The sequence below is a fragment of the Oncorhynchus clarkii genome, chromosome 17 (genome assembly GCF_045791955.1).
Source record: "Oncorhynchus clarkii lewisi isolate Uvic-CL-2024 chromosome 17, UVic_Ocla_1.0, whole genome shotgun sequence".
NCBI classification, from domain to species: domain Eukaryota; kingdom Metazoa; phylum Chordata; class Actinopteri; order Salmoniformes; family Salmonidae; genus Oncorhynchus; species Oncorhynchus clarkii.
Window position 1 is genome coordinate 2513462 of NC_092163.1, and position 22617 is coordinate 2536078.

General features: G+C 40.8%; 2 protein-coding genes across 2 annotated transcripts; both read right to left on the reverse strand.

Annotated features, from left to right (window-relative positions):
- Window positions 1-419: 419 nt before the first annotated feature.
- Window positions 420-8658, reverse strand: LOC139370206 (zinc finger protein 436-like). Its single transcript, XM_071109552.1, has 7 exons — window positions 8590-8658; window positions 6710-7088; window positions 6478-6524; window positions 5762-6083; window positions 1344-2245; window positions 1046-1205; window positions 420-466 (listed from the first exon to the last, which is right to left on the reverse strand). The coding sequence occupies exons 1-7, from the start codon at window positions 8656-8658 to the stop codon at window positions 420-422; spliced, it is 1926 nt and encodes a 641-aa protein (XP_070965653.1).
- LOC139370076 (zinc finger protein 436-like) lies at window positions 7589-22316 on the reverse strand. The gene is made up of 4 exons (XM_071109390.1): window positions 21804-22316; window positions 21316-21563; window positions 20323-20497; window positions 7589-10806 (listed from the first exon to the last, which is right to left on the reverse strand). The coding sequence occupies exons 1-4, from the start codon at window positions 22087-22089 to the stop codon at window positions 9638-9640; spliced, it is 1878 nt and encodes a 625-aa protein (XP_070965491.1). The 5' UTR covers window positions 22090-22316; the 3' UTR covers window positions 7589-9637.
- Between the last annotated feature and the right edge of the window lie 301 nt (window positions 22317-22617).

Here is a 22617-nt window from a genome sequence, read left to right on the forward strand (position 1 = left end):
CGTCATTCGCCCGTTGACCTTATAACCGAAGAGAACGGAACGTCATTCGCCCGTTGACCTTATAACCTAAGAGGAGGGTACGTCATTCGCCCGTTGACCTTATAACCGAAGAGAAGGGAACGTCATTCGCCCGTTGACCTTATAACCTAAGAGAAGGGAACGTCATTTGCCCGTTGACCTTATAACCGAAGAGAACGGAACGTCATTCGCCCGTTGACCTTATAACCTAAGAGGAGGGTACGTCATTCGCCCGTTGACCTTATAACCGAAGAGAAGGGAACGTCATTCGCCCGTTGACCTTATAACCTAAGAGAAGGGAACGTCATTTGCCCGTTGACCTTATAACCTAAGAGAAGGGAACGTCATTCGCCCGTTGACCTTATAACCTAAGAGAAGGGAACGTCATTCGCCCGTTGACCTTATAACCTAAGAGAAGGGAACGTCATTCGCCCGTTGACCTTATAACCTAAGAGAAGGGAATCAAGATGAGACCATACTATTCCTTTCAAGATGAGACCATTCTATTCCTTTCAAGATGAGACCATTCTATTCCTTTCAAGATGAGACCATACTATTCATTTCAAGATGAGACCATACTATTCATTTCAAGATGAGACCATACTAGTCCTTTCAAGCCACACTGGAAGAACCATCTTCCAAGTGGGGGACCGACGATGCAGATGTCGACCATGGAGCACGTGCATCACATGCAAACATAACCGGATTATCTGTAGAGGAATGACACACACGCACACACACACACGCACACACACACACACACACACACACACACACACACAGAGAAAGAGAGCCAAGAGTTTGAAAATAACAATTTAATCACATAAAGCATACAAATTGATTCTGATGTGCTCTATACTCAAGAATTCATGTCTTGAGATTTGTTTTAAAACATACCAATTATTTTTTAGTAGACTTTATCCAATTAGATTTCATATGGCATAACAAAAAGCACACATTTTCTGTAACAAATATGAGATAATGGGAGCACTTGTTCTCTCATGAATTCTAAGTATGTGTGATGTACTAGAGCTCTTTCCACACTGGGAGTAGTGGTAAGGCTTCTCCCCTGTTCTCTTCTCCCCTGTGTTTGTTACCTCATGGTCCTTCAGGTTCCCTAACTGAGTAAATATCTCTCCACACTGAGAGCATTGATATGGTTTCTCTTTAGCGTGGATTCTTTCATGCTCTGTCAGTTGCCTTAACAAGGTAAATCTCATTCCACAGTAGGATCAGTGGAAAGGCTACTCTACAGAGTTTGTAAGCTCATGTTAATTTTATTCCACAGTGGGAGTAATTCCAAAAGGCTTCACGCTTGTGTGTACTTTCTCATGCTGTTTCAGTTTGCCTAATTTCTTAAAACTCTTTCCACACTGGGAGCAGTGGTTAGGCTTCTCCACTGTGTGTGCTCGCTCATGTATTTTCAGACTCCCTAGCTGGTTAAAACTCTTTCCACACTGGGAGCATTGATAGGGCTTCTCTCCTGAGTGTATTCTCTCATGTGTTTTCAAGTTACATGACATGGTGAAATTCTTTCCGCACTGTGAGCAATGGTAAGGCTTCTCTCCCGTGTGTGTTCTTTCATGGTATTTCAGGTATGCGGGCTGGGAAAAACTATTTTGACACTGGGAGCATTGGTAGGGCTTCTCTCCAGTGTGTATTCTCTCATGTCGTTTCAGGCCGTTTAACCGGCTAAATCTCTTCCCACAGTCTGAGCAGTGGTAAGGCTTTTCTCCAGAGTGTAAACCTATATGTCTTTTCAGGGAATCTGATGAGGTATAACTACTTCCACACTGGGAACATTGGAATGGTTTTTCTCCTGTGTGTACACTCTTATGCAATTTAAGATGCGATGACCGGGAGAATCTCTTTCCACACTGGGAGCATTGGAACGGCTTCTCTCCTGAGTGTATTCTCTCATGTGATTTCAGGGAACCTGATGAGGAAAATCTCTTTCCGCACTGGGAGCATTGGAAAGGCTTCACTCCTGAGTGTATTCTCTCATGTGATTTCAGGGAACCTGATGAGGAAAATCTCTTTTCACATTGAATGCAGTGATAAGGCTTCTCTCCTGTGTGCGTTCTCTTATGTTTTTTCAGGTGCCCTAACTGGATAAATCTCTTTCCGCACTGAGAGCAGTGATGTGGTCTTGCTGATTTGGATGTCACTGGGTCTGGTTCCTCGGCGGGACACGTCCTACCTTCAGAGTAAGAGTCTGGTCTCTCTCCTGCCAAAGACAGAGTATTTTTCAGTTTAACAGAGAATTTCCAGAGTGGGCTCTCTGTTACCTTTGAAGTAATGACAATTTTACACGTAGAAATTGACATTATAGGGCATTAACCTCTCTAGGGGATGTGGGACGGTAGCGTCCCACCTGGCCAACATCCAGTGAAATTGCAGAGTGCCAAATTCAAAAACAGAAATACTCGTTATAAAAATTCATAAAACATACAAGTGTTATACATCGGTTTAAAGATGGACTTCTTGTTAATTCAACCACGGTGTCAGATTTCAAAAAGGCTTTACGGCGAAAGCATACCATGCGATTATCTGAGAACAGCGCCCAGCAGACAAATCATTACAAACAGTTACCAGCCAAGTAGAGGAGTTACTGCACTCTGTTATGTAATGTTCTGTACTGCACTCTACTGTTCCGTTCTGTACTGAACTGTTACACAAGTCAGAAAAACGATAAAATTAATAACTTACCTTTGATGATCTTCATATGGTTGCACTCACAAGACTCCCATTTACTCAATAAATTTTTGTTTCATTCGATAAAGTCCCTCTTTATATCCAAAAACCTCCAAAAAAGCGTTTTGTTCAGTAATCCACAGGCTCAAAGGCAGTCACAACAGGAAGACGAAAATATAATCAATCCTCAAGTTGTTTTTAGTCATAATAATCAATAATATTTCAACTGGACAAAAGCTTCGTCAATATAAAAGGAAAACAAGAAAGGCACGCTCTCTCTGGGACACTGAACGGTCCACTCATTCAGAGTGGTCTTACTCCCACATTGTTCAGAATACAAGCCTGAAACCATTTCTAAAGACTGTTGACATTTAGTGGAAGCCATAGGAAGTTCTGTACTGCACTCTACTGTTCTGTTCTGTACTGCACTCTACTGTTCTGTTCTGTACTGCACTCTACTGTTCTGTACTGCACTCTACTGTTCTGTACTGCACTTTACTGTTATGTTCTGTACTGCACTCTACTGTTCTGTTCTGTACTGTTCTGTTCTGTACTGCACTCTACTGTTCTGCACTGCACTCTACTGTTCTGTACTCTACTGTTCTGTTCTGTACTGCACTGTACTGCCCTCAACTGTTATGTTCTATACTGCACTCTACTGTTATGTTCTATACTGCACTCTACTGTTCTATACTGCACTCTACTGTTCTGTTCTGTACTGCACTCTACTGTTCTGTTCTATACTGCACTCTACTGTTCTGTTCTGTACTGCACTCTACTGTTCTGTTATGTACTGCACTCTACTGTTATGTTATGTACTGCACCCTACTGTTATGTTCTGTACTGCACCCTACTGTTATGTTATGTACTGCACTCTACTGTTATGTTATGTACTGCACTCTACTGTTATGTTATGTACTGCACTCTACTGTTATGTTATGTACTGCACTCTACTGTTCTGTTATGTACTGCACTCTACTGTTCTGTTATGTACTGCACCCTACTGTTATGTTCTGTACTGCACTCTACAGTTATGTTATGTACTGCACTCTACTGTTATGTTATGTACTGCACTCTACTGTTATGTTATGTACTGCACTCTACTGTTATGTTATGTACTGCACTCTACTGTTATGTTATGTACTGCACTCTACTGTTATGTTATGTACTGCACTCTACTGTTATGTTATGTACTGCACTCTACTGTTATGTTCTGTACTGCACTCTACAGTTATGTTATGTACTGCACTCTACTGTTATGTTATGTACTGCACTCTACTGTTATGTTATGTACTGCACTCTACTGTTATGTTCTGTACTGCACTCTACTGTTATGTTCTGTACTGCACCCTACTGTTATGTTCTGTACTGCACCCTACTGTTATGTTATGTACTGCACTCTACTGTTATGTTATGTACTGCACTCTACTGTTATGTTATGTACTGCACTCTACTGTTATGTACTGCAATCTACTGTTATGTTATGTACTGCACCCTACTGTCATGTTATGTACTGCACTCTACTGTTATGTTCTGTACTGCACTCTACTGTTATGTTATGTACTGCACTCTACTGTTCTGTACTGAACTCTACAGTTATGTACTGCACTCTACTGTTATGTTATGTACTGCACTCTACAGTTATGTGCTGCACTCTCCAGTTATGTACTGCACTCTCCAGTTATGTACTGCACTCTACTGTTCTGTACTGAACTCTACAGTTATGTACTGCACTCTACTGTTATGTTATGTACTGCACTCTACTGTTATGTTATGTACTGCACACTACAGTTATGTACTGTTCTCTACTCTACTGATCTGTTCTCTACTGATCTGTTCTCTACTCTACTGTTATGTACAGAACTCTACTGATCTGTTCTCTGCTCTACTGATCTGTTCTCTACTCTACTGTTATGTACAGAACTCTACTGATCTGTTTTCTACTGATCTGTTCTCTACTCTACTGTTATGTACTGAACTCTACTCTACTGATCTGTTCTCTTCTCTACTGTTATATACTGAACTCTACTGATCTGTTCTCTACTGATCTGTACTGAACTGTGCTGTCCTTTGATGTCCAAACTTCAGATTTGGTCTGGACCAACCAAATGTGGTCTTGTTTGGGGGGCAGAAGCTCATTAAAATAATAGCCAGTGTATAGAACAATACCCGAATATGCAAAGTAGGACAGTGCATATTTCTACCTTTGTGTACCTATTCAGGATACATCACCACGAAGAGAGAACCCACTTCCCTTACTGTACTTCAATAACCAAAACAGATGTTTTTCAAAGTCAGTGTGTGATGTCATAGATGACACCTCATTCTTTCTGCAGACATCGTCGATTATTAATTCAGAGTGAATATTTAACAGAGTTTTTTTGGAATGTACACAAACTGAGGGAGATGGAACCAACATTCTGTAACCAAATTTTGCATCTGCACAGTTCCCGACAGTATAAGTGTTTTGTTGTTGTCGTCAAATGTTAAAAGTAGTGATTGTGCATTGAGTGGAAAGGTTTGTTCAGCTTTGAAATCAAAGCTTTTGTTGTTGTTTGGCATACATTTAAAGTAAGACATCTGAGTCTCCCGATTCCATACCTTTAACAATTCCTACTACAGAACAAATTACTCAAAGTGTAGAACTTCAGTAGAATGCCCTTTTAATAAAGGGGAAATCTGCAGTTGCTACGTCCACTATTTTGGGCTTTTCCATGAATTATATGTACCCATTGATTCTTGAAAATATAAGTTATTAATGCCTCATGAGCTTAGTTCAACTGTCATACCCCCATCAGAACCCACTATATACAATCAAAACAAGGTTAAAACTATCATTTTGGATGGTCAGTCTTTGCATCCATAGTTCTGTCTATGAATTTGAGAGTGGTTACATTTCATCAGCACCATCCCTCAGATTTTTACAGGAACAGGGGCGGGGATCCCGCTTTGATATTGTTTCAACTGCAGATTTCCCCTTAAAAACCACTCGTTTGGATCAACAACTGCGGCGCTTGTGCCCATGTTTTTAAGATAGTACACTACTCACTGGTGTTAATCAGATCTCCAGTCTGCTCTTCTTCCTCCTCCAATGTGACAGTAATCTCCCCCTCCTCTTCTTTCACGGTGACAGTCATCGCCTCTTTTTCCCCTTTCACTCCGAAAACGTCCTCCTCTTCCTCGTAGTCTTCCTTCACAGTAACATCCTCCTCTTTCACTCTGAAAGCTCCTTCTTCTTCTTTCAATGTAACAGCTTCATCTTTTTTAACTGTGACAGCCTCCTCTCCCTCCTCTTTCTTGAGAGCTTCTTTCTCTGTCCAGCAGACCTGCTCTTCTTTAGCAAGGGACAAGCTCATGGTCGAATATGTCAGCTAGCTAGTTAGCATTAGCGAATAGCCCACTAACGTTACTAGGCTAAGTTAATAAGTAATCTTACCGACAACGTAAATATGAAATTTTATGAAGTATAGTAAGTAAGCAGATGGTGTGTTTAAAACACTGAGGTTAATATACACAAAACAATGGTCAATGAGCTCCAATGTTTCGGTGTTATGTTGGCTAGCTAGCTGTAAAGATGGCTGAATCAGTAGCAGTGTTGTAGCTGTTGTTGAAGAAGCGTCCCGCACCGTCCATTAGATTATACGTCACGCAAGAGGCACCAGCTGAAAGACTCGTATTGCCATCTGCTGACTCATGTGGGTAAACGCAATTTAACAAAAATAATATTCTTGCAATTAATTAAACACTAGGCAGGTTTTAATTTACCCAGGATAATTCGAAAAGCAATGCCGCAGAAAGAAAATCATTGCGACCTGTGTAACAGAAACGGCAGGAGAAATCTTCAAAAGATACCATTTTAGTCTCAGTTAAGCAGGGCTGGAATGGTCTTCTGTATAACTTTCTTTATTGCAACAAAAGATGATGGAAAATGTGCAGTTGGGGCTGTAACACAGGGTTATAAACTGGATGTTGCATCTAATATAACATCCAGAGTTACATCCAGCATCCGGCTCAGAGTTACACCCAGCATCCGGCTCAGAGTTACGGCTCAGAGTTACACCCAGCATCCGGCTCAGAGTTACACCCAGCATCCGGCTCAGAGTTACACCCAGCATCCGGCTCAGAGTTACACCCAGCATCCGGCTCAGAGTTACACCCAGCATCCTGCTCAGAGTTACACCCAGCATCCTGCTCAGAGTTGCATCCGGCTCAGAGTTACACCCAGCATCCGGCTCAGAGTTACACCCAGCATCCGGCTCAAAATTACATCCAGCATCCGGCTCAGAGTTACACCCAGCATCCGGCTCAGAGTTACACCCAGCATCCGGCTCAAAATTACATCCAGCATCCGGCTCAGAGTTACACCCAGCATCCGGCTCAGAGTTACACCCAGCATCCGGAGTTACAGTGCCTTCAGAAAGTATTTATACCCCTTGACTTACTCCACATTTTGTTGTGTTAAAACCTGAATTCAACATGGATTAAATAAATACAAATTCTCATTGATCTAAACACAATACACCCGAATGACAAAGTGATGTAATATGTTTGCAAATGTATTGAAAATGCAAAATAGAAATATCTAATTTACATAAATATTCACACCACTGATTCAACACATGCTAGAATCACCTTTGGAAGAGATTACAGCTGTGAGTCTTTCTGGATACCTCTTATATTTGCACATTATTATTCCATAAAATTCTTTAAGATCTGTCAAGTTGCTTGTTGGCTTTGTGTTTTAGCTGATACACTTTGGGTGGTGTATCCATACACCTAGTCACTACAAAGATACAGACGTCCTTCCTAACTCAGTTGCCAGAGAGGCAGGAAACTGCTCAGGGATTTCACCATGAAGCCAATGGTGACAGAGTGACAGTTACAGAGTTTAAATGGCTGTGAAAAAAGGAGAAAACTGAGGATGGATCAACAACATTGGAGTTACTCCACAAGACTATTTGAAGTTACTCCACAAGACTAACCTAAATGACAGAGTGAAAAGAAGGAAGCTTGTACAGAATACAAATATTCAGCAAAAAGTTTGGTAAAAGGCACTAAAGTAAATCTGCAAAAAATGTGGCAAAGAAATTAACTTCATGTCCTGAATACATAGTGTTATGAATACATCATGTCATGTGATTAAACTAATCACGGAATAGAAATGAACTAGGGAGTCAGGGGCACCACAGGAAAATGTTGTTTAAAGAGTTACAATTTCCCGAATGGAACACTCTTCAGATATTTTCATATCTTATCGATTAATCACTTATTTATGTATTATTACCTCAGTCATATTAAAAATTTCGCAAAACCCTTGGATATATCTGCACGAACCCTAGCATAAATTATGAATCAGCGATATTCAAATTGACGTAATTATTTATTTACTAACTAACTAAATAAATCACACAGAATTACATAAAAGACACACAGGACAGGTTATACATTGGTTACTCACACGATGCACTGAAAAGTCCCTAGTGGACTAAACCGGTATGACGGCTTGGTAGACAAAGGAAAGGGGTGGGGACCGATAAAGAGTGGGGGAAACAAAGTAGACCCATGTACATACGGTTGATAACCACGCTCATGGAAATGCCAACCCTTTCGCACATGAACAGCCGCTCATTCCAAAAATAAATCGCAATTGACATATTTACGAGTGTATAGCTCTGTTGTCACCCTCTGTGATCGCCCGTCCGTCTGCTGGATCAGTCGACAGAAAGTCTCTGGTTTGTCCACCAGAGATCAAAGTCTTTCGTAGTTGTAGCTTGTTATAATGGATACGTCAGGCGTACCAATGGTTGTTCGATAGTGAAATGTTCTCCAGAATGGATCTTTCAGAGTACCATTCGTCGTTTGATCCGTCGCGTTTACCAGACTACGGTACTCAAACAGCTGCAGACTGAATACGTTCAGTTTTGTAGAGATTTTCTTCTTAACCATTTGTAATGTATGGACTGCGTCACTACGTCCTCTGGTCTGTATTTAAATTGCCAACCATGTCACTACCGCTCCATGCTCTATGATCTCAATGGTTGAATATGCAGGTCACAGCTAGAACCACTTCACACACCGGCAGCAACCCGGGATGTTTTTGTTCGAATGTAAATTTAGTCCGAAGTGGGTTTTATACTGGAGTAGAGAAGGGGCGTTCCATGACGCCATTGTAAATGTCTGTGCTCACGGGGGGGGGGGCGTGGCCACTGCCTGATCATAAGTTATGAAAAACAATTCTCATTTAGAACACTAAAATCAAATTGTTATATTTTCAAAAGTATTATTATGCTTAATCATTTATTTTATACAACATTCAGATACAAACCCCATAGTTGAGAAGTGTATACAAACAAACATACAGTAATGTGGGTTTCCTGTCTTTCATGAGGTCACCAAATTAAACAAATTCGACATGGTCATTCCTTGATTTCCCACCGACCATTCGAACCGTCCGGATTTACAGAAATACGGTTTCATCATTCAACCTTTTGAATGAAGAAGTTTGGCCAAGTCTCTCCCTGTGTCCCACAGTCACATATTCCAATTCTACAGACCCAGAAACAGAGTACTTAAGACCGTCATAGAACTGTGGAGAGAGAGAGAGCGAGGGGGAGGGGTTATGATCGCCCCCCCCCTCCCAAGGGCACGTCATGACCTCTATACCAGGCGGTGGACCTCTATAGCAGGCGGTGTCAGAGGAAGGCCCAAAAATTGTCAAAGACTCCAGGCACCCTAGTCATAGACTGTTCTCTCTGCTAGCTAACTTAACTACCTAGCCAGCTTAACTACCTAGCCAGCTAGCTAGTTTAATTACCTAGCCAACTACCTAGCTAAACTGCCTGTGTTTATGTGAAATCTCTCTTTCCACACTGGGAGCAGATGTAAGGCAACTCCCCAGTGTGGGGTCCATGGTCTTTCAGGTTCCCTAACTAGGTAAATATTTTTCCACACTGGGAGCAGTGGAAAAGCTTCTCTCTTTCAAGGCTTCTCTGCAGAGTGTATCTTGACTGGGTGAAACTCTCCACACTGGGAGCAGTGGAAAAGCTATTTTCCTGTGTGTCATCTCATGTGTTTTCAGTCTCCTTAACCTGTTAAAACCCTTTCCACAATGAGAGCATTGGAATGGATTTTCTCCTGTGTGTATTCTTGTGTGCTCTTTCAGATGCGATGACTTAATAAATCTCTTTCCACACTGGGAACATTGGAAAGGCCTCTCTACAGAGTGTGTTCTCTCATGTTTTTTCAGGTCCCCTGGTGAGAAGAATGTATTTTCACACTGGGAGCATTGATATTGTTTCTCTTCAGTGTGCATTCTTTCATGCACTTTTAGATACCCTGATCGTCTGAAACCGTTCCCACAATGAGAGCATTGATAAGGCTTCTCCTCCCCTGTATGTATTCTCTCATGCTTTTTCAGGCCCCGTAATGTAACAAAACCCTTTCCACACTGGGAGCAGGTGTGAGGCTTTTCTTCTGTGTGTGTCCACTGATGTGTTTTTAAAGTCCATAACTGAGTAAAACTCTTTCCACACAGGGAGCAGTGGAAAGGCTTCTCTCCTTTGTGTATTCTCTTATGTTTGATCAACCCCCCTACCTGAGTAAAACTCTTTCCACACAAGGAGCAGTGGAAAGGCTTCTCTCCTGTATGTGTCCTCTCGTGAGTTTTCAGGTTCCCTATCCAGGTAAAATTCTTTCCACAATGGGAGCAGGGGAAGGGCTTTTCTCCTGTGTGCATTCTCTTATGCATTTTCAGGTGACATGATTGGGTAAAAGTCTTTCCACAATCGGAGCAGCCGTGAGGCTTCTCTCCTGTGTGCATTCTCTCATGCATGTTCAAGTGCCATAAACGGGTAAAACTCTTTCCACACTGGGAGCAGTGGAAAGGCTTTTCTCCTGTGTGTGTCCTTTCATGTCTTTTCAGGCTACATAACCTGGTAAAACTCTGTCCACAATGAGAGCAGTGGAAGGGCTTTTCTCCTGTGTGTGTCTTCTCATGTCTTTTCACGTGTAATAGCCGGGTAAAACTCTTTCCACACTGCGAGCAGTGGTGTCGTCTTGCTGATGTCTCTGGTTCCTCTGAGTCTGGTCTTTCTCCTGCCAAAGACAAACCCAGAGTGTTTATTTAAATAGAGACCTCAATTAAACCTCCAGATGATACAACTGTCTTGCTATGAAGTTTAATCTAAATCAGATCCCTCAATAACCTGGGGACAGTAAAAAAAAAAATGATTTAAAAAAAAAACAACATTATGTAGAGTTCCAATGTTCCGTCATGGAATGTCATGTTTACAGGCTGAGCAGAGCTCTATAATAATAGATAAGAGGACTACAGTATTTAAATCAATGTCATAGGCTGCATTTGATCCATTGATAATAATGTTTTGTTGGTGGCCCACTCTTTGATGGTAAACACATCTTACACTGTGGCTTTAAAGGGATATTGTGAGATTCTGGCAACTATGCTGGAAGTCATATCCTGGTTAGAATTGGCTCCTGAAACTACCTCCAACTTCCTTCACATCACCCGCTGAGACATAAAAATGGTATCCACGTGTTCATCTGGGAAAGTAGAAAAAAAATGCCAGGATCCTTTTAACAATTCTTATACTGGACAAAAAATATGAAAACTTGTTTTTTTATGAAGCTGAACATGACAGAATACAACATTTTTGTAAAAATCATATATTTATTTATTTTTATACAAATTATACTTTATACTTGGGGCGGCAGGGTAGCCTAGTGGTTGGAGTGTTGGACTAGTAACTGGAAGGTTGAAAGTTCAAACCCTCGAGCTGACAAGGTACAAATCTGTCGTTCTGCCCCTGAACAGGGCAGTTAACCCACTGTTCCTAGACCAGTTAACCAGTTAACCCACTGTTCCTAGACCAGTTAACCAGTTAACCCACTGTTCCTAGACCAGTTAACCAGTTAACCCACTGTTCCTAGGCCGTCATTGAAAATAAGAATTTGTTCTTAACTGACTTGCCTGGTTAAATAAAGGTCAAATAAAAAGGCCAAAAAATGGTGGTATGGCCAGTAGGCCATGTAACCAATCATAGCCCTCCATTTACTTGTATCATTAAAACATCTTGCAAATCACCAGCAGAAGGTGAACTTTTTGAATTCATTTTCACATTAATTCTGTTGGTAAAGCTTTACAAATTGAATCGTACAGTGCCTTGCGAAAGTATTCGGCCCCCTTGAACTTTGCAACCTTTTGCCACATTTCAGGCATCAAACATAAAGATATAAAACTGTATTTTTTTGTGAAGAATCAACAACAAGTGGGACACAATCATGAAGTGGAACAACATTTATTGGATATTTCCAACTGTTTTAACAAATCAAAAACTGAAAAATTGGGCGTGCAAAATTATTCAGCCCCTTTACTTTCAGTGCAGCAAACTCTCTCCAGAAGTTCAGTGAGGATCTCTGAATGATCCAATGTTGACCTAAATGACTAATGATGATAAATACAATCCACCTGTGTGTAATCAAGTCTCCGTATAAATGCACCTGCACTGTGATAGTCTCAGAGGTCCGTTAAAAGCGCAGAGAGCACCATGAAGAACAAGGAACACACCAGGCAGGTCCGAGATACTGTTGTGAAGAAGTTTAAAGCCGGATTTGGATACAAAAAGATTTCCCAAGCTTTAAACATCCCAAGGAGCACTGTGCAAGCGATAATATTGAAATGGAAGGAGTATCAGACCACTGCAAATCTACCAAGACCTGGCCGTCCCTCTAAACTTTCAGCTCATACAAGGAGAAGACTGATCAGAGATGCAGCCAAGAGGCCCATGATCACTCTGGATGAACTGCAGAGATCTACAGCTGAGGTGGGAGACTCTGTCCATAGGACAACAATCAGTCGTATATTGCACAAATCTGGCCTTTATGGAAGAGTGGCAAGAAGAAAGCCATTTCTTAAAGATATCCATAAAAAGTGTTGTTTAAAGTTTGCCACAAGCCACCTGGGAGACACACCAAACATGTGGAAGAAGGTGCTCTGGTCAGATGAAACCAAAATGGAACTTTTTGGCAACAATGCAAAAAGTTATGTTTGGCGTAAAAGCAACACAGCTGAACACACCATCCCCACTGTCAAACATGGTGGTGGCAGCATCATGGTTTGGGCTTGCTTTTCTTCAGCAGGGACAGGGAAGATGGTTAAAATTGATGGGAAGATGGATGGAGCCAAATACAGGACATTCTGGAAGAAAACCTGATGGAGTCTGCAAAAGACCTGAGACTGGGATGGAGATTTGTCTTCCAACAAGACAATGATCCAAAACATAAAGCAAAATCTACAATGGAATGGTTCAAAAATAAACATATCCAGGTGTTAGAATGGCCAAAGTCCAGACCTGAATCCAATCGAGAATCTGTGGAAAGAACTGAAAACTGCTGTTCACAAATGCTCTCCATCCAACCTCACTGAGCTCGAGCTGTTTTGCAAGGAGGAATGGGAAAAAATGTCAGTCTCTCGATGTGCAAAACTGATAGAGACATACCCCAAGCGACTTACAGCTGTAATCGCAGCAAAAGGTGGCGCTACAAAGTATTAACTTAAGGGGGCTGAATAATTTTGCACGCCCAATTTTTCAGTTTTTGATTTGTTAAAAAAGTTTGAAATATCCAATAAATGTCGTTCCACTTCATGATTGTGTCCCACTTGTTGTTGATTCTTCACAAAAAAATACAGTTTTATATCTTTATGTTTGAAGCCTGAAATGTGGCAAAAGGTTGCAAAGTTCAAGGGGGCCGAATACTTTCGCAAGGCACTGTAACTCTAAAAGTAGCAGAGATGCCACTCTATAACATTGATTTGCCCGTATAGTATATTATGTTCAACAATATATATATTTTAATGTGCTAAATCAAACCTGTTATATTTTCAATGTGTATTTCTATTTTTCAATGTTCATAAATAACACCTCACATATTCTAGTAAAGCTTCATATTACCCGCTTTTCTCTCTCTCTTTGTATCACCTACAGATGAAACATTATGGAGCCTTAAAGGAGGACTGTAGCATCTAATGATGAAACATTATGGAGTCTTAAAGGAGGACTGTAGCATCTAATGATGAAACATTATGGAGTCTTAAAGGAGGACTGTAGCATCTAATGATGAAACATTATGGAGTCTTAAAGGAGGACTGTAGCATCTAATGATGAAACATTATGGAGTCTTAAAGGAGGACTGTAGCATCTAATGATGAAACATTATGGAGTCTTAATGGAGGCCTGTAGCATCTAATGATGAAACATTATGGAGTCTTAAAGGAGGCCTGTAAGCACCTACAGATGAAACATTATGGAGTCTTAAAGGAGGCCTGTAAGCACCTACAGATGAAACATTATGGAGTCTTAAAGGAGGCCTGTAAGCACCTACAGATGAAACATTATGGAGTCTTAAAGGAGGCCTGTAAGCACCTACAGATGAAACATTATGGAGTCTTAAAGGAGGCCTGTAGCATCTAATGATGAAACATTATGGAGTCTTAAAGGAGGCCTGTAAGCACCTACAGATGAAACATTATGGAGTCTTAAAGGAGGCCTGTAAGCACCTACAGATGAAACATTATGGAGTCTTAAAGGAGGCCTGTATCACCTACAGATGAAACATTATGGAGTCTTAAAGGAGGCCTGTAGCACCTACAGATGAAACATTATGGAGTCTTAAAGGAGGCCTGTAAGCACCTACAGATGAAACATTATGGAGTCTTAAAGGAGGCCTGTAAGCACCTACAGATGAAACATTATGGAGTCTTAAAGGAGGCCTGTAAGCACCTACAGATGAAACATTATGGAGTCTTAAAGGAGGCCTGTAAGCACCTACAGATGAAACATTATGGAGTCTTAAAGGAGGCCTGTAAGCACCTACAGATGAAACATTATGGAGTCTTAAAGGAGGCCTGTAAGCACCTACAGATGAAACATTATGGAGTCTTAAAGGAGGCCTGTAAGCACCTACAGATGAAACATTATGGAGTCTTAAAGGAGGCCTGTAAGCACCTACAGATGAAACATTATGGAGTCTTAAAGGAGGCCTGTAAGCACCTACAGATGAAACATTATGGAGTCTTAAAGGAGGACTGTAGCATCTAATGATGAAACATTATGGAGTCTTAAAGGAGGACTGTAGCATCTAATGATGAAACATTATGGAGTCTTAAAGGAGGACTGTAGCATCTAATGATGAAACATTATGGAGTCTTAAAGGAGGACTGTACCATCTAATGATGAAACATTATGGAGTCTTAAAGGAGGACTGTAGCATCTAATGATGAAACATTATGGAGTCTTAAAGGAGGCCTGTAAGCACCTACAGATGAAACATTATGGAGTCTTAAAGGAGGCCTGTAAGCACCTACAGATGAAACATTATGGAGTCTTAAAGGAGGACTGTACCATCTAATGATGAAACATTATGGAGTCTTAAAGGAGGACTGTAGCATCTAATGATGAAACATTATGGAGTCTTAAATGAGGACTGTACCATCTAATGATGAAACATTATTGAGTCTTAAAGGAGGCCTGTAAGCACCTACAGATGAAACATTATGGAGTCTTAAAGGAGGCCTGTAAGCACCTACAGATGAAACATTATGGAGTCTTAAAGGATGCCTGTAGCATCTAATGATGAAACATTATGGAGTCTTAAAGGAGGCCTGTAGCATCTAATGATGAAACATTATGGAGTCTTAAAGGAGGACTGTAGCATCTAATGATGAAACATTATGGAGTCTTAAAGGAGGCCTGTAAGCACCTACAGATGAAACATTATGGAGTCTTAAAGGAGGCCTGTAAGCACCTACAGATGAAACATTATGGAGTCTTAATTAAAGCAGGCCTAAAAATCTAAAAATATTGTAACTTCAAGTAATTAATTTCTCAATTATGCTTTAAGATACAAATGCCAAATAGATGTCACCAATCCTTCCTCCAAAGAACCCTTCTATGGATTAAATGTTGTGAGAAATACAGGGTAGGCCAGGTCTCCAAAAAGCCTCTCTGGAAATTAAATGTAACATACAAGAAGAGTGTATTATTTAAAACAATATGTCTATTATTTAACTAAATCAAAAAAAGGGTACTTCTGAGCCTACTAATATGTTGAATAAATGAATGTGAAAAATTCATTGCATTTCTGAATCTAGACATACTCCATATTTTAGGGCCCGTTATAAGGAGAATAACGACAACAAGACGTTGTCTGTATCATGTCTGGTTTACAGATCCCAGGTCTGACAGTATAACGACAACAAGATGTTGTCTGTATCATGTCTGGTTTACAGATCCCAGGTCTGACAGTATAACGACAACAAGATGTTGTCTGTATCATGTCTGGTTTACAGATCCCAGGTCTGACAGTATAACGACAACAAGATGTTGTCTGTATCATGTCTGGTTTACAGATCCCAGGTCTGACAGTATAACGACAACAAGACGTTGTCTGTATCATGTCTGGTTTACAGATCCCAGGTCTGACAGTATAATGACACCAAGATGTTGTCTGTATCATGTCTGGTTTACAGATCCCAGGTCTGACAGTATAACGACAACAAGATGTTGTCTGTATCATGTCTGGTTTACAGATCCCAGGTCTGACAGTATAATGACACCAAGATGTTGTCTGTATCATGTCTGGTTTACAGATCCCAGGTCTGACAGTATAATGACACCAAGATGTTGTCGGTATCATGTCTGGTTTACAGATCCCAGGTCTGACAGTATAATGACACCAAGATGTTGTCGGTATCATGTCTGGTTTACAGATCCCAGGTCTGACAGTATAATGACACCAAGATGTTGTCTGTATCATGTCTGGTTTACAGATCCCAGGTCTGACAGTATAATGACACCAAGATGTTGTCGGTATCATGTCTGGTTTACAGATCCCAGGTCTGACAGTATAACGACAACAAGATGTTGTCTGTATCATGTCTGGTTTACAGATCCCAGGTCTGACAGTATAACGACAACAAGATGTTGTCTGTATCATGTCTGGTTTACAGATCCCAGGTCTGACAGTATAACGACAACAAGATGTTGTCGGTATCATGTCTGGTTTACAGATCAAAGATCGGACAGTATAATGACACCAAGATGTTGTCGGTATCATGTCTGGTTTACAGATCAAAGATCGGACAGTATAATGACGCCAAGATGTTGTCGGTATCATGTACGGTTTACGGAGGGTCTCACAGGAGGGGTTGGGGTTAATTTGGAATTTCTGAATAGTAATTCAATTCAACCAATGAATTGAAATTCTAATTTCAATTGGCTGCACCCCATAATAAGCAGAATCTGAATTACATTTGAATTGAAGGAAGTGGAATGTAATTCAAATCAATTCAAAGAAATTCAGACATGAAATATTTTGCCACTTATTACTACAAGGAACACAGACATCCTTTCAAATATTAGCTGGGCTAGAACTCAAACATGTCTAACAGGGTTTTGTTTGTAATGTTGCTATGAGATGTTAGGTTGCCCCCTGTTATAGGCTTTGGGGTTTTCTTGTATTTTTGCTATGAGATGTTAGGGCTTTGGGGTTGTGTTTGTATTTCTGCTATGAGATGTTAGGGCTTTGGGGTTGTGTTTGTATTGCTGCTATGAGATGTTAGGGCTTTGGGGTTGTGTTTGTATTGCTGCTATGAGATGTTAGGGCTTTGGGGTTGTGTTTGTATTTTTGCTATGAGATGTTAAGGCTTTGGGGTTGTGTTTGTATTTCTGCTATGAGATGTTAAGGCTTTGGGGTTGTGTTTGTATTTTTGCTATGAGATGTTAAGGCTTTGGGGTTGTGTTTGTAATGTTGCTATGAGATGTTAGGTTGCCCCCTGTTATAGGCTTTGGGGTTGTGTTTGTATTTTTGCTATGAGATGTTAAGGCTTTGGGGTTGTGTTTGTATTGCTGCTATGAGATGTTAAGTTGCCCCCTGTTATAGGCTTTGGGGTTGTGTTTGTAATGTTGCTATGAGATGTTAGGTTGCCCCCTGTTAAAGGCTTTGGGGTTGTGTTTGAATTTCTGCTATGAGATGTTAGGGCTTTGGGGTTGTGTTTGTAATGTTGCTATGAGATGTTAGGGCTTTGGGGTTGTGTTTGTATTTCTGCTATGAGATGTTAGGGCTTTGGGGTTGTGTTTGTAATGTTGCTATGAGATGTTAAGTTGCCCCCTGTTATAGGCTTTGCTCGATTTCATTTTTCGAGGTTGATTCTGTTTGATTAATTGGAATCATTCTTGTTGGTCAGGATGTGTTGCACCTGTTGTCTCGCTAGTCAGTCGTTAGATTCACCTGTGCTGACACAGCTGATATTTAAGAGCGGCTCCACCAGCGTTCTCCTCTGTGGTTTGCTCCACCAGTGTTTACCTCCATATTATAGTTGTGTTCTCCTCTGTGGTTTGCTCCACCAGTGTTTACCTCCATATTATAGTTGTGTTCTCCTCTGTGGTTTGCTCCACCAGTGTTTACCTCCATATTATAGTTGTGTTCTCCTCTGTGGTTTGCTCCACCAGTGTTTACCTCCATATTATAGTTGCGTTATCCTCTGTGGTTTGCTCCACCAATGTTTACCTCCATATTATAGTTGTGTTCTCCTCTGTGGTTTGCTCCACCAGTGTTTACCTCCATATTATAGTTGCGTTATCCTGTGGTTTGCTCCACCAATGTTTACCTCCATATTATAGTTGTGTTCTCCTCTGTGGTTTGCTCCACCAGTGTTTACCTCCATATTATAGTTGCGTTATCCTCTGTGGTTTGCTCCACCAGTGTTTACCTCCATATTATAGTTGTGTTCTCCTCTGTGGTTTGCTCCACCAGCGTTCTCCTCTGTGGTTTGCTCCACCAGCGTTCTCCTCTGTGGTTTGCTCCAGCAGTGTTTACCTCTGTGGTTTGCTCCACTAGTGTTTACCTCCATATTATAGTTGTGTTCTCCTCTGTGGTTTGCTCCACCAGTGTTCTCCTCTGTGGTTTGCTCCACCAGCGTTCTCCTCTGTGGTTTGCTCCAGCAGTGTTTATCTCTGTGGTTTGCTCCACCAGTGTTCTCCTCTGTGGTTTGCTCCACCAGTGTTTACCTCCATATTATAAGTTGGTGTGGGTTTTTAGTTTGGCTTGCCTTTTCTGGGACAAATTTAGTGGGCACTTATGGTGGGTGTCTATTAGGACCCCGATTCTTGTTGCTTTTCAACTTCCAGCTGACACTCCCATGAGTATCTTTGAGAACCCCTCCTAAAAGCTCACCTGTTTCCTACTGGTTGTTCAGGGCTTATTTGTTAGTTCCCCATTTCTGTTGAGCGGTGATATCCCCCCCCCCCCCCCCTCAGAAGCAGATTGTAGTCTAATCCAGTGGGGTCGCGGGACTTTAAAGGAACTCAGTCCGGCTTTAAACGTACTCTTGAAAGTTGTAATAGTAGAATGCACAAAGTGCAATATCGAAATTGGGTAGTTCATCGTCAGTTCCTCTTGTCATGTCAGTCATTACAGACCTTAGAAAGCTATTTATAATTAGTCAGAAATGTCCAGGTCAACTAGCCCATGTCAGTCATTACAGACCTTAGAAAGCTATTTATAATTAGTCAGAAATGTCCAGGTCAACTAGCCCATGTCAGTCATTACAGACCTTAGAGAGATATTTATAATTAGTCAGAAATGTCCAGGTCAACTAGCCCATGTCAGTCATTACAGACCTTAGAGAGATATTTATAATTAGTCAGAAATGTCCAGGTCAACTAGCCCATGTCAGTCATTACAGACCTTAGAGAGATATTTATAATTAGTCAGAAATGTCCAGGTCAACTAGCCCATGTCAGTCATTACAGACCTTAGAGAGATATTTATAATTAGTCAGAAATGTCCAGGTCAACTAGCCCATGTCAGTCATTACAGACCTTAGAGAGATATTTATAATTAGTCAGAAATGTCCAGGTCAACTAGCCCATGTCAGTCATTACAGACCTTAGAGAGATATTTATAATTAGTCAGAAATGTCCAGGTCAACTAGCCCATGTCAGTCATTACAGACCTTAGAAAGACATTTATAATTAGTCAGAAATATCCAGGTCAACTAGCCCATGTCAGTCATTACAGACCTTAGAAAGCTATTTATAATTAGTCAGAAATGTCCAGGTCAACTAGCCCATGTCAGTCATTACAGACCTTAGAAAGCTATTTATAATTAGTCAGAAATGTCCAGGTCAACTAGCCCATGTCAGTCATTACAGACCTTAGAAAGCTATTTATAATTAGTCAGAAATGTCCAGGTCAGCTAACATATTTTTATATCGGGTTTTTTCCCCCATATATTATTATTGTAATTTTCTAATAATTTGAGTGCACATTAGACATGGCAAAATGTATAGAATTACAAGAAAATGTGCTTTAAAACGGCTACATTTTCTTTGCACCCCATGATAACATGCATAGCTTGAAACCTGCAATATTCTCTCAACCAAACAAGATGTGTGAACAGTTTGTGCCCATAGAAAGGCGTGGCGTGTGCGCGCAGGGAGGGGGCGCGGGATGTTCCCCATTACTGGAAGGGGGCACCGGCCAGAGTGAAAAAGTTTGGGAACCCCTGATCTAATCACACACCGTTGTTCTTACTTGATGACATTGAATCACCCTCTTCTCCTTCTCTCACAGTTTCACTCAGCCACGTTGTTTTCCTGCAGTCCACCAGCCGCACAGACACCCTCTTCAGACCCCACATTAAGGCGCCACCGGGAGAGGCACGACCCGGGGAATCGGGGACAGGGGAGGGGAGTGGAAGAGATGTGTTCTGAAAACCACAAAAAATAAAGACAATCAATTTAAGGTGGGAAAAAACTATCCTACCTGACAAGGAATTAAACAATTCTCAAAAGTCTTTCCCTTGAATCATCTCTTTCTCTGAACCTCCTGCTGTAAATGCATTGGAGGAGAAAGTCCAAGGGGAGGAACCTCTATTTACCAACTACATTTACATACAGTGAGCTACAACAGTAATGGGACAGTGACACATGTTGTTGTTGTTGTTGTTGTTTTGTCTCTGTACTCCAGCACTTTGGATTTGAAATGATACCATGACTACGAGGTTAAAGTGCCGACTGTCATGTCTAACTTGAGGGTATTTTTCATCCATATCAGGTGAACCATTTAGAAAGTACACCACTTTTTGTTCAATGTCCCCCTGATTTTAAGGGGACCAAAAGAATTGGGACAAATTCACCTTTATGTGTGTTAAAGTAGTAAAAAGTGTCGTATTTTGTCCCCTATTCCTAGCACACAATGATTACATCAAGAGTATGACTCTACAAACTTGTTGGATGCATTTTCTGTTTTGTTTTGGTAGTGTTTCAGATAATTTCGTGCCAAATATAAATGAATGGTAAATAGTGTATTGTATCATTTTGGAGTCACTTTTAATATAAATAAGAATAAAATATGTTTCTAAACACTTCTACATTCATGTGGATGCCACAATGATTACGGATCATCCTGAATTAACGGTGAATAATGACGAGTGAGAAAGTTACAGAGGCTAAAAAAAAATATCAACCAAAAAGCACATAGTTAGTTTTCATTAATTTATAGGATAAGCCTATATCCTATACTCACACCACCCTCCCTCTGCGCTGGCTTGTGCTTCTCTGGAGCCGACTCCGCCTCCAGTCTGTTGCTAGGAAACCAATCGGTGTCCTTCATGTCCCGTTCTCCGTTGCAGTGAATGGCGTCGTCATCATCACCACCAAACTGTCTGGGACTCACGGGTGCCACACTAGATCCTTCCTGTATCTTTCTGATGTCCTCTTTCAATGTAGAGCTCTGGGAGGGCCAGAACAGAGCATATTGCCTTGTTTTTGGCTCTGTAAAGGGAAGAGTTTGTCGGTAAAAAAAAACAAACAGAGGGTGTAGCTTGCTCTCTACCGTCATATAATTTCAGACATATCACTCATCATCCTAGGATCTTCCGTCGGAGAGCAATTGTCGAGAGAACTCTGATTACAAACGAAACTAAAATGGAGGTCAACAGAATGCTTCTTTAAAACCACACATTAGTTCAACAACTGCATAGTTTCTGTCCCTGTTTTTAAGACAGTACTCACTTGTGTTAATCAGATATTCAGTCTCCTCTTCTTTCAATGTGACAGCCTCGATCCCCTCTTCCTTTTTCACAACAAACGGTACTTTCTCTTCTTTCACTTTAACATCCTCTTCTTCTTTCAACGTGATAGCCTCCATTTTATATTTTTTCATTCTGAATGTTTCTTCCTCTCCTTTCACTGTAATAGCATCATCTTCCTCTTTTACGACAACGTTCAGCCTAAGAGCTTCTTTCTCCATCCAGCAGACCTCTTCTTCAGCAGGGGAGGAATAACTTTGTGAGTTCATGGTCGGGGATGTTAGCTAGCTAGCATTATCGACTACCCTGGTGCTAGGCTCCGTAGCAAATTTAGCAAGCGAATTAAGTATTTTATCAACTAGTACATACATTAACAGCGCTGTGTTTAAAACACTGGGATTCGTGTAGTTATACAATTATTCAGAGATTCAATGTTTCAGTTTTATGTTGGCTAGTAAGCTCCCGAGGTGGTTGAATCAGTAGCCGTGTTGTTGATGAAACATCCGGTGCCGTCACACAGAATTAGACGTCACGCAAGAAGCGCCATCTAAAATACTCACATCGCCATCTGTTGACTGGAGTGGGTAACACAGTTTAGAATAAATATTCACCACACTATTTATTCTGGCAAACAATGTCTGAATGACATAACAAATAATTCCAAATAAGCAAATATGTTTTCTCTTTTGTTACAGCCAATACATTCCTCTAAGTCCTGGATATGAATATGTACATACTGAATATATACTGAACACATCAAATCAAACTTTATTGGGGTTTTTTTTCAAACTTTTTTG

Coding starts and splice junctions, on each gene's coding strand:
- LOC139370206 (XM_071109552.1), bottom strand. CDS start 8,658: ATGGTTAAGAAGAAAATCTCTACAAAACTGAACGTATTCAGTCTGCAG. Junction 7,089..8,589: donor TGTTTGAGTACCGTAGTCTG/GTAAACGCGACG, acceptor TGTAACTCTGAG/CCGGATGCTGGGTGTAACTC. Junction 467..1,045: donor CCAGTGTGGAAAGAGCTCTA/GTACATCACACA, acceptor CCCTTCTCTTAG/GTTATAAGGTCAACGGGCGA.
- LOC139370076 (XM_071109390.1), bottom strand. CDS start 22,089: ATGAACTCACAAAGTTATTCCTCCCCTGCTGAAGAAGAGGTCTGCTGG. Junction 21,564..21,803: donor TGAATATCTGATTAACACAA/GTGAGTACTGTC, acceptor TTCCCTTTACAG/AGCCAAAAACAAGGCAATAT. Junction 20,498..21,315: donor CAGCGCAGAGGGAGGGTGGT/GTGAGTATAGGA, acceptor TGTGGTTTTCAG/AACACATCTCTTCCACTCCC.